Raw genomic sequence first — 11,728 nt, 5'->3', positions numbered from 1 at the left:
ACCAACTTGCTCAAAAAATATCATGGGAGATCCAGTTACAACCTTTACTGAAATCAGGCTACACAAACTCAACAGCATACTTCCCTCATTTACCAAGCTTCTATATCAAAACACAGAGATAATAGCTAAATTCATGTTGCTTAGCATAATAAGGTAAAACCAGAGTAATCCCATTTGGATCAACAGAATTTAAAAAGGAGTTGACTCACCAAATCCTCATAAATTGAAGGGGCCTAATCTAGAACATGGATCCCTTCACAGATTGCTATCTTGTCGTGGCGAAGGTGCTTGAGTAATTCAGAGAAGCTATGGGCTATGACGTGCAGGAACACCCAAGACGGACAGGTCATAGTGGAGAGTTCTGACTAAACTCGATCCACCTGGAGCAGGAACTGGCAAGCCACTCCAGTATCTTTGCCAAGAAAACTCCATGGACAGAAACAAAAAGCTAAAAGATATGACGCTGGAAGATGAGCTCCCCAGGTTGGAAGGCGTTCAACATGCTACTGAGGAAGAGCGGAGGACAAGGACAAGTAGCTCCAGAGCTAATGAAGTGGTTGGGCCAAAGCCAAAAGGACGCTCAGCTGCGGACGCACCTGGAAGTGAAAGGAAAGTCCGATGCTGCAAAGAAAAATACTGCATAGGAACCTGGAATGTAAGATCTATGAACCTTTGTAAGCTGGATGTGGTCAAAGAGGAGATGGCAAGAATAAACATTGACATCCTGGGCGTCAGTGAACTAAAATGAACGGGAATGGGCAAATTCAATTCAGACGATTATCATATCTACTATTGTGGGCAAGACTACTGTAGAAGAAATGGAGTAACTGTCATAGTCAACAAAAGAGTGGGAAAAGCTGTACCGGAATACAATTTCAAAAATGATACAGTGATTTAAATATGAATCGAAGGCAGACCTTTCAACATCACAGTAATCCAGGTTTATGCACCAACCATTGATGTTGAAGAGACTGAAATTGAACAATTCTATGAAGACTTACAACACCTTCTAGAACTGAAACCAAAGAAAGATGCTCTTGTCGTTATAGGGGACAGAAAGTAGGGAGTCAAGAGATAAAAGGAACTACAGGTAAGTTTGGCCTTGGAGTTCAAAACAAAGCAGGTCAAAGGCTAATAGAGTTTTGTCAAGAGAACAAGCTAGTCATTACATACATTCTTTTCCAACAACACAAGAGGCGACTCTACACATGACATCACGAGATGGGCAATACCAAAATCAGATAGATTATGCTCTCTGCAGCCAAAGATGGAGAACCTCTATACAGTCATCAAAAACAAACCCTGGAGCTTATTGTGGCTCTGATCATCAGCTTCTTATAGCAAACTCAAGCTTAAACTGAAGAGAGTAGGAAAAACCACTGGGCTAGTCAGATATAATCTAAACCAAATCCCTTATGAATACACGGTGGAAGTGAATAACAGATTTAAGGAACTAGATTTCATGGACAGAGTGCCTGAACTATGGATGAAGGCTCCTAACATTGTACAGGAGGCAGCAACAAAGTCAGCAGTGGCCAGAGGATTGGAAAAGGTCAGTCTACATCCCAATCCCACAGAAGGACAGTGCCAAAGAATGCTCCAGCCACCGTACAATTGTACTCATTTCACACACTAGCAAGATTATGCTCAAAATCCTCCAAGGTAGGCTTCAGCAGTATGTGGACTGAGAACTCCAATAAGAACAAGTTGGACTTTAAAGGGGCAGAGGAACTAGAGACCAAATTGCTAACATGCACTGGATTATGGAGAATGCCAGAGAGTTCCAGAAAAACATCTACTTCTGCTTCATTGACTACGCAAAAGCCTTTGACTGTGTGGACCACAACAAACTATGGCAACTTCTTAAAGAAATGGGAGTGCCTGACCACCTTAACTATCTCCTGAGAAATCTATACTGTATGTGGGAAAGGAAGCAACAGTTAGCACTGGATATGGAACAACTGATTGGTTCAAAATTGGGAAAGGAGTACAACAAGGCTGTATATTGTCTCCCTGCTTATTTAACTTATATGCAGGATACATCATGCAAAAGGCTGGACTGGATGAATCCCAAGCCAGAATTAAGATTGGCGGAAGAAATATCGACAACCTCCGATATGCATATTATACCACTCTAATGGGAGAAAATGAGGAGGAATTAAAGAACCTCTTAATGAGGGTGAAAGAGGAGAGCGCAAAAAATGGCTCAATAGCAAAAAAAAAAACAAAAACAAAAACAAAAAAAAAAAACTGGCCACTGGTCCCATCACCTCCTGGCAAATCAAACGGGAAGATGTAGAGGCAGTGACAGATTTCACTTTCTTGGGCTCCATGATCACTGCAGAAGGTGACAGCAGACACAAAATTAAAAGACGCCTGCTTCTTGGGAGGAAAGTGATGACAAATCTCAACAGCATGTTAAAAAGCTGACAAAGGTCCTCATAGTCAAAGCTATGGTTTTTCCAGTGGCAGTGCATGGAAGTGAGAGCTGGACCATAAAGAAAGCTGACCGCCGAAGAATTGATGCTTTTGAATTGTGGTGCTGGATAAGACACCTGAGAGTCCCCTGGACTGCAAGGAGAAGCGACCAGTATGAATTTAACCCAACTCCGGGAGGCAGAGGAAGACAGGAGAGCCTGGCGTGCTCTGGTCCAGGGGGTCACAAAGAGTTGGACATGACTTAACAAGTAAATAACTGCAACAATCTAGAACAATTTACTACACTAAGCAAAAGGACTAATTTTTAAGAAGCTCATGCTGATTTCTATGAACTACAATTTTTCCTAAATACTCAGACCGTTTAATTGTCTGTTGTAGAAACTCTCCAAGGCTTGAAAATAGCAGCCTTGATCCTCTTTACTCACCTTTTCCCCCCAGAGATGGGGACAACATTTACTTGCCTCCATTCTTCAAGGACATTACCTGTTCTCTCAAAGAACTCTCAAAGATTACAGGCAGAGCTTCTGAGATTATACCTCCAATTTCTTTTAGTACCCTTGGATGCCATTTGCATGGCCCTCTAGATGTGGAGTAATTTAAAATAACCAGGTATTCCCATTCCACCCCTTCAGCTATATCTCGGGGCAGCCTCTCACTGCCTCCTTTTGTTATATTTTCGTCAGGATGAGCATTTCTCAGACTTCTGAAAGAAGACAGATCAAATACCCGTTGGTATTTCTCCAGGACTAACTTGTAGTCAGATTTTTTTTCCACACTGAGAAAGTTGCATTTTGCTCTCTGGGGACATGGAAATCAATTCTGTTTTTATCACCGCAGCAACTCATGGTCCCTACATCCACTTTTTAAAGTGTGTGGGGGATTTGGTCACTAAACTATACTTTGGGAGCTTTCCCAATAACTTTCTTCAATTTCTTTGCTTATCCTCAATTTTTCTGCTTTGGGGGATTATAGTCTGGCCTAGACTTTTTGGGTCCTGCAGATATTTATTTATTTATACCTCCCCTTTCTAACAAATGATCCAAGGCAGCTTACATCATTAAAACACAACATTAAAAGCAAAAACAGTGACTTATTCAAATAAATTAAATAACATTATACTGTATTAAGAATGTTAGGCAATATATTAATAAAACATATTTAGAAGCAACAAGATTCAAAAACTGTGGCTTGAACTTGCAATTCAAGCCACAATTACCAGGAAACAGACTTAGATATATATGCATTGTGTACCGCCTCCTTAAGGCACAAGCCAAGAAGGCCTCAGTGCTAGAAACTCACGTGCAAAGGAACAGAAGAGATCACTTTCAAATTTGGAACAAAGCCAACAGGAGTAATCTTTTCCATCTACTCACAGGCAAATACATTTTTAAGCTATACGGCTATTGAAAATCAAGAGGAAATTGATCAATGAATTCCTTTATAGTACCTTTAAAAGTCTATTTTTTCTCTGTATTCTAGTAAAGGTAAAGGTTCCCCTTGACAATTTTGGTCCAGTCGTGTTTGACTCTAAGGGGCGCGGCTCATCCCCGTTTCCAAGCCATAGAGCCAGCGTTTTGTCCGAAGACAATCTTCCGTGGTCACATGGCCAGTGCGACTTAGACACGGAACGCTGTTACCTTCCCACCGAGGTGGTCTCTATTGATCTACTTGTATTTGCATGCTTTCGAACTGCTAGGTTGGCGGGAGCTGGGACAAGCGACGGGAGCTCACTCCGTCGTGTGGATTCGATCTTACAACTGCTGGTCTTCTGACCCTGCAGCACAGGCTTCTGCGGTTTAGCCCACAGCGCCACCACATCCCTATTCTAGTATTCTATACTAGTATTCTAGTAGGTTATAATAAAAACAGTTTGGAGACATCTGGTGTATACCTCCATGATCCATTTTCATAAATACGCATCAAGATTACAAGGAAGAGAAAGGGTTGTGTGGTTCACCATAAAATGCCAAACACACAACTTACTGGCATATCAAGTTAAAGGCATCGCAGATGACCACTTTCAGTAGCTTTGGGGCTGGCTAGTCTCAGAGAGCCATGCAAAGCTAGGTAGATAGTGGTCTGGTTAAGTATAAGGTGCATGTGGATGGAGCTGAAGTGTGAATAGCAAATCTCACAAGGCCCAGATGTAGCCTTGATTTCAGTGGCAGCCTTTGAGCACAAATAAGAGCCCTTCATTTCTCATAGCTTCAATGAAGCACGATACACCTGTTCATCCATCTTTCAAACTATATCCATGCCAAAGACTTGTAATTTAACACAGCTGGTCACATGTCTCTTGCTTCATTCCTTAGCCAGAATTATTGTCAAATAGATTGCAGGAAGAAAGTATTGGTCTAGATTGTTTATTTTTCCCCTTTACTACAATTTGTAAATACCCGACTCAGGAATCCTTGTGACAGGAAGAATAGTCTTTAAAAATCGTTTTAGCACTATCTCAGCTGATTCTGGCAGTATGTCAAACCTGGCAGTCCACAGCAAGGGAAAGGAAGGAAGAAAGAAAGAAAGAGAAAAGTGCTTTGCTCATCCTTCCAGTTTTGTCAGTGGAAAGGAATGCTGGACATTACACAACTTGGGATCCTGCAGGCAGGACTAAACAATTGCTGCTGGACTTCACTGTTTTCACCTCCTTTGCTTGGAATATGCTGATATTTTAGTGCAATGCTTGAGCTAACTACTGTAGAGCCTGAGAGGATGAAAATCAGTTAGAAGAAGGCTGGAGAGTCCAGTATTTTCTCTCCTGAGCGATCTGTGGAAGTAAACTACGAAAGGCAATCCATGTAATACTCAGCAGGCTAATGTACACATAATACTCCCAGGTACTGTAATTTTGCATGGTTTGAGGGAAATGAATTATTATTATTATTATTATTATTATTATTATTATTATTATTATTATTATTATTATTATTATTATTATTATTATTATTATTATTATTATGAGAGATAAATGGGTGAAACTGGAGATTTTGGTTACTCTTTTGCTGAGCTTCTCTTTTATTGGTATTTATTTGCGATCGTTTTAATAGCATGCTTAATTGCTATTTAAAGTCACATTAAATAAGCATTGGGCTACATCCTGAGCACAGCTTTTCTGTGTTCTGTAATTTCTTCGTACGAGTTATTAATATATCTCAACATAGAACTGATAATAGTTTCTTCAAAGATCACATGTAATATTAATAAACCACCATGCAGTGGTATATTAGTTTAATGTAAGAGATGTCATAGCTTATGTGATTTTTAAAATTGGCATGAATGCTCAGTATTTAACTCAACATAAACATCTCATTATATATACTGACAATAGACACAATAATCAATATTATGGCCCAAAGTAGAGCAGTTCCAGCTAGTAATTCTATCCATGGCTTTTGGGAACAGCTAGAATTTATTTCTAAGTAGACATGCATAGATTTGCGCTATTAGTACTGCAGCCTGGAGAAGTTATGAGGAAAGAAACAGAACATGTCTCTAAATGAAACAGTTACTATCATAACCATACTACAGTAAATGATAATAAAAAAGCACTGTGTGCAACTCCATTGAGCCCTTGACAATACAAAATATAATGCTAAAGCCAACAGTTAAAAATTAAACAAGCCCCAAGGACTAAAAAATCACCAGAAGCTAAAACCTTCCAAAGGACTATATATTTAAAATATTTAAAGTTCTTGGGAAAATAAAATCGTATTCTTAGGGTTCCGACTGAAATCATTTTGACATGAATTTTTTTTAAGCTGAATGTTATGTTCCTGTATTTATCTGAAATTTCAGACTTGCTGAAAATCTCTTGCTTCCCACTATGTAGATGTCAGAAGAAGATACAGAGAAAGTGAAAAATAGAACAACACAAAGCTTTGACAATGACCAGCAAAATACTTCCACAGTGCTGAAAGAAGGTGAGTTGCATCATGTATTACTGGAAATAACATTCATGTACTACTTCAAATAGAGTCAATCAGCTTATATTGGTTAAGAACATCACCCCACAATGTTTGCAAATATGGGTTGATTATTTTCTGACTTGGTTAAAACCGTTAGAATACAAAGTCTTCTCGTAGTGGGATGTTTCCAATAAAAGGTAAGAAAAGAATAAGAGGACCAAAGAAAGTGTGTCTCATTTCTGGATTTTGTTTTATATAAAAATTAATCATAGGTGTTTCCCATCAGATAGAATGAGGTTTTAAGAATCTAAAGAAATTAAATGATGTTGGAAAAATAAAAGGATCTATACACAGTTGAACCTTCTGTTTGATACAGGTTTCATAGGTGCGGTGTAAAGAATTATTGAAAAATGTTGTCAGTAGTTTAATCAAATCCTTAAACTGCATTATACCACTTATGCCAGAATCACTGAGTCCTACCTTCCTGCAATTTCCTGTACACATAATGTCTCATGTGGAGGGTCGGATACCCTCTGGAGCAGGTTCTTAGGGTGCACAAAGGGTTACATGAAAGAGGGTTATAACCCGTTCTGGGAGAAGCCCAGCTATCTGACTTAATTACCTGATTAGATCCTGGCCTTTAAAAATGGAAGGCTAGTGATTCTGTAATTTGGTTCATTGTGGTACAAAGTAATTACAAAATACTTTACTATTAGGAATAAAAAATTGTGTAAATTTTGACTTTAAAACATGCAGCATTTTAATATGTCCTACATTTTCCATCATTGTTCATGCATGATGATAGAAGTAAGAATCTGTGACAACAGAAAGACCAACATGTTGCATTCCAGTTTACGGTAATGTCATCCCATTTCTCCCTCAAGCAGTCTTGGAAGGAAAATAAAGCAGTGTGAGCATGGATCATTATATACGTGGATATATATAAGAAAAATTAATTTTGTTTATGAGGAATAATGCCTCTGAAACTTGCTTGCTGGCCAGGGTTTCTGGGAGTTGCAGTCTAAGAAGACCTGAGTCACCCAAGGTTGAGGACAACCAGTCTAGTGGGTCTATATCTTATGTTTAGAGTTCCTTCAACCATAGAAATATATCTCTCTTGTTTCTCATTTTTGGTCTCATTTTTAGTTGACATTCACTACTAAGATTGCTGTTAGGAAGAGTGAAATACATGTATACATGAATGTGCATATGTATGTTTGGTGTATGCATCGAGCTGAAAGAAGAACAGTAGTATTTTAGAATTACATTTGCACCTGAATATTTTTATTGTATCAGTTGTGCTTATTTGTTTTAACTTTTTACATATTTGCATTAAGATAAATATTTAAAATAAGATGATTATTTTGCAGAGATATCGAAAAACGTGGTTGTGTCTTAGCAAGGGTAATGCATTCTATAAGATATGCTTTATTCTTTATTACATTTATCATCCTCCGTATCCTCAGCAGGAAGGGTGGAAGCAGTGAAATATCATGACGGTTAAGACAATTTTGATTGGATATAGTAATTGGAGCTTGTCTTCTGCAGTCTGTCTCACAATTTTAAAAAAAAACTGAGACTGAATGAACAGGGAAAATGTGAAATTTCATTTAATATTTGTTATTGACTCAGTGACTGTGACAAACAGAATTATACCATCTTGTTCCTGTTATAAAAATGAATTCAGTAAAAAGGTAAATGACAGAGTCAATGGCCAAAATCCTATTTCTTAGTGTAGTAAATACCATTTTTCGCCAAAAATAAAACAGAGTTTTATATTAATTTTTGCTCCAAAAAACAAACAAACCACTAGGAGTTATTTTCATGGGATGTTTTATTTTTTTCATGTACAACAATCTACATTTATACAATCATGTTATCTTCTTCTGGTTGCTTACAATGGTGGAGGGCGGGGTTTCACGTAACTGAGACTTATCTTTGGGGTAGGGTTTGTATTAGGGACATCCTGAAAAATCATACTAAGGCTTATTTTCAGGTTAGGTCTTATTTTCGAGAAACCAGGGTAGCACTGGAGTAAACAGAATTCCAAGTGTTGTACACTGGATAAAGTGATGGAATAGGACTTTGTAGAACAGGGTTCTAATCCCCTCTTGGCTATGGGAACTCTTTTTAAAAATATCTCACTTACCTTAAAAACTCTATTAGGGTCACTATAAGTTCGAATTTGACAGCACATAACAACAAAATAGAGTAGGCTCATTGAATAATGTAATAAGTCCCAGAGTAATCCTGTTTGAATCAATGGAATTAATGAAAGAGGTGACTCACTAAATCCTCACTGATGGTGCAATTTACAACAGGATTTTGTTCAAAAACAACCTCCTTTTTATACCTGACATTGCTGAGATATTGACGCTTCATCCTTGACAAGTGATGTTAATATCCATGACCCTTAACTGTGCACGTGAATGTGAACTGTGCACGTGAACTGTGCACAAAGGAAAACGTCCCATCACTAGTCTCCTCATTTGAATAGTCTGAAGAAGAAGACCTTCATTATTTGTGAAGGATCTGCACATGAGCCGGATTCCTGATTTTCCAGGGAGAATGGAAACAAAAGGATAAAGGGCCAGTGTTCTTCCTGTCTTCATGTGTTTATTCAATCTAGAAATGAAAACCTGTTTTATGTCTTCCCAGTTTAATAAACAGAATGATGGCCTTGGGGGTGTGGCTTCTGCTTAATTTGCATGAAATGTGCTAATTAGAGATGGGCACGGCCCACCAGTTTGGGTTTCATGCTGGTTTGCATATCAGCCAAACCGGTGCTTCAAACCCCCCATCTCATCTGGCGGGCCTTCATTTGGAGGCAGCACTCTGGTTTCTCTGCCCCGCCTCTTCCCGGTGCTGCCTCTGAGTGGCTGCCCGCCAGAAAAAGAAGGACTTTGAAGAGCCAAACACCTGTTTGTACAATACAGTAAATGAACCAGCACAAACCTATGAACCAGCGCTTCATGCCCATCTCTAGTGCTAATACCACCTTCTCAGGTTACTGATGATGATGATCCACTTCCATACCATGTAGCATATCGGGCAGCTTGCTGTTTCCGTAGCATATTTACAGGGATGAGCTGCTAGCCTGTCACCTAACCTTCCTCCTTTCTCACCCGGGACTGGGAGTGGTGGATACTAGACATCATTAAATAAAGAAATCTTCCCCCAAATGCTAACCCTGCACCACCAGAGAGGCCTTGTGGCTTCTTGGCCTGGAGAATCTTCCAGGGGATTTGTATTGCAACCTCATTTTTTAATGTACTGTCAAGTCTCAGTGTAATTTACACTGACCTTTGTGGGGCTTTTAGGTATAAAATACTCAGAAGTGACTTGCCAGTTCTTCCTTTTGGTGCTGCTTTGAGGCCATGTAGCTTGCCCAAGGCTGCACAGCTGGCAGCACATGTAACCCCTTCAACCACACATGCTTCTAGGGATCTCAGCTGGTCTCGCAACCTGGAGGCACAGAGGGATTATAATTGCCAACTCCAGGCTTTTCCAACCCCTGAGCTGTATCAACTGTTTACAGGTCCCATGAGCTCTGATTGTTGGTGATTCTAACTAGAGCTGAGCTATATACAGTAGTCCAAATCTAACAGATCTCATGTTGAGAAAGGTTGATGTGAAGATAGCATGCTATTTCATTAGTTGGTGGGGAAAAGACAAGTGGACAAGGGAGATGCTTATGATGCAATATTATGTTAATGGCATAATATTGGCTTATTGGTCCTATATTTCCAGTGGTGGGAAGTATCCAATACTGTATATAGACACCAGGGAGTATAAGTGTACTCAGTGATGTCTTTTTGCACTACTCATTAATCTGAAGATAGGGAATATTGGAGCACGATTTACATTAGGAAGTGGAAGGCAAAATGAATAGGATCCCCAGCCCACCCCTAATGGTTTGCTAATAAACCTTTGAGAATACAAACCTTATATTTATTTATTTATTTTTACTTCACATTACTTAAAAATATTAGTTTTCTGTTTTCTCAGCAAAAGAGTGAGCTGCATGGTAGAACCTGATCTTTTCTGCTAGAAAAGAAAGCCAGCTGTTTGGTTTTTCAGCATCCAATTTTAAAGGAAGGTTATTTTTATTCATGGTTTTATATTGATTTTTTGTACCTTCTAAAACAAGCATGAACCACACAATGAAGAAATAGGCTGAAGAGATGTGAGGTAGTATCTTTCTTTATATAATGTCTTGTGTACTTAGATCTTCCAAAACAAACAATACGTTATGTACTTCAGCTGCCATTGTTGTGTACACTGGTAAAGAGGCTGTGATCTTTATAATGCAACCATTAAGTGTTTATTGGCTATAAAGGTCATAACCTTAATTTGCAGAGGAAATGCTGATCTTAACCATAGGAATATTAACTGGGGATATTTGAGGAGGTAATTGATATCTGATTCTAATACTTGGAAAAAGAAGATAGGCACCAAAGGTGAAGGACATGATCCATATACTTTGAAGTCCTATTGATTTCAGATGTAGAGAGTGAAGCACAAACCTCTCTTGCTGTAGTATGTGGACCAAGGAGGTAGAAGCTGGATTTCAAAGAGGCAGAGGAACTAGATATCAAATTGCTAACATGCGCTGGGTTGTGAAGAAAGCCAGAGAGTTCCAGAAAAACATCTTCTTCATTTACTACACAAAAGACTTTGACTGTGGAGACCACAACAAACTATGGCAAGTTCTTAAAGAAATGGGAGTGCCTGACCACCTTACCTATCTCCTGAGAAATCTATAGGTGGGAAAGGAAGCAACAGTTAGAACTGGATATGGAACAACTGATTGGTTCAAAATTGGGAAAGGAGTACGGCAAGGCTGTATATTGTCTCCCTGCTTAATTAACTTATATTCAGAATACATCATGCAAAAGGCTGGACTCGAGAAATCCTGAGACAGAATTAAGATTGCCGGAAGAAATATCAATAACCTCTGATATGCAGATGATACCACTCTGGTGGCAGAAAGTGAGGAGGAATTAAAGAACCTCATAAATAAATAAATAAATAATGAGGGTGAAAGAGGAGAGTGCCAAAAATGGTCTGAAGCTCAACATAAAAAAAAAAAAAAACCCCTAAGATCATGGCCACTGGTCCCATCACCTCCTGGCAAATATAAGGGGAAGATATGGAGGCAGAGGATGAGATGGCTGGACAGTGTCATTGAAGCTACCAACATGAATTTGACCAAATTCCAGGAGGCAGTGGAAGACAGGAGGGCCTGGCGTGCTCTTGTCCATGGGGTCACGAAGAGTTGGACACAATGACCAAACAACAACAACTACAACATGGTATTATGAAAGTACTTGGGGTGGCTTGTGGTCCCAGTAGGGGTAGGGAGATCACCTTAAAATTTGAGG

The 11,728-nt window shown here is 39.1% G+C and overlaps 1 protein-coding gene across 1 annotated transcript in view; it reads left to right on the top strand.

Annotated features, from left to right (window-relative positions):
- Window positions 1-4,978: 4,978 nt before the first annotated feature.
- The window catches only part of MDFIC2 (MyoD family inhibitor domain containing 2), a 67,426-nt gene continuing 60,676 nt past the window's right edge, over window positions 4,979-11,728 (top strand). The window contains exons 1-2 of the mRNA XM_078385115.1: window positions 4,979-5,276; window positions 6,269-6,359. Coding sequence (XP_078241241.1) covers window positions 6,269-6,359 — 91 coding nt within the window. The 5' untranslated portion in view covers window positions 4,979-5,276. The remainder of the gene's footprint in view (window positions 5,277-6,268; window positions 6,360-11,728) is intronic.

This window comes from Pogona vitticeps, chromosome 2 (assembly GCF_051106095.1).
Source record: "Pogona vitticeps strain Pit_001003342236 chromosome 2, PviZW2.1, whole genome shotgun sequence".
NCBI lineage: Eukaryota > Metazoa > Chordata > Lepidosauria > Squamata > Agamidae > Pogona > Pogona vitticeps.
This window is presented reverse-complemented; position numbering and strand designations above follow the sequence as displayed.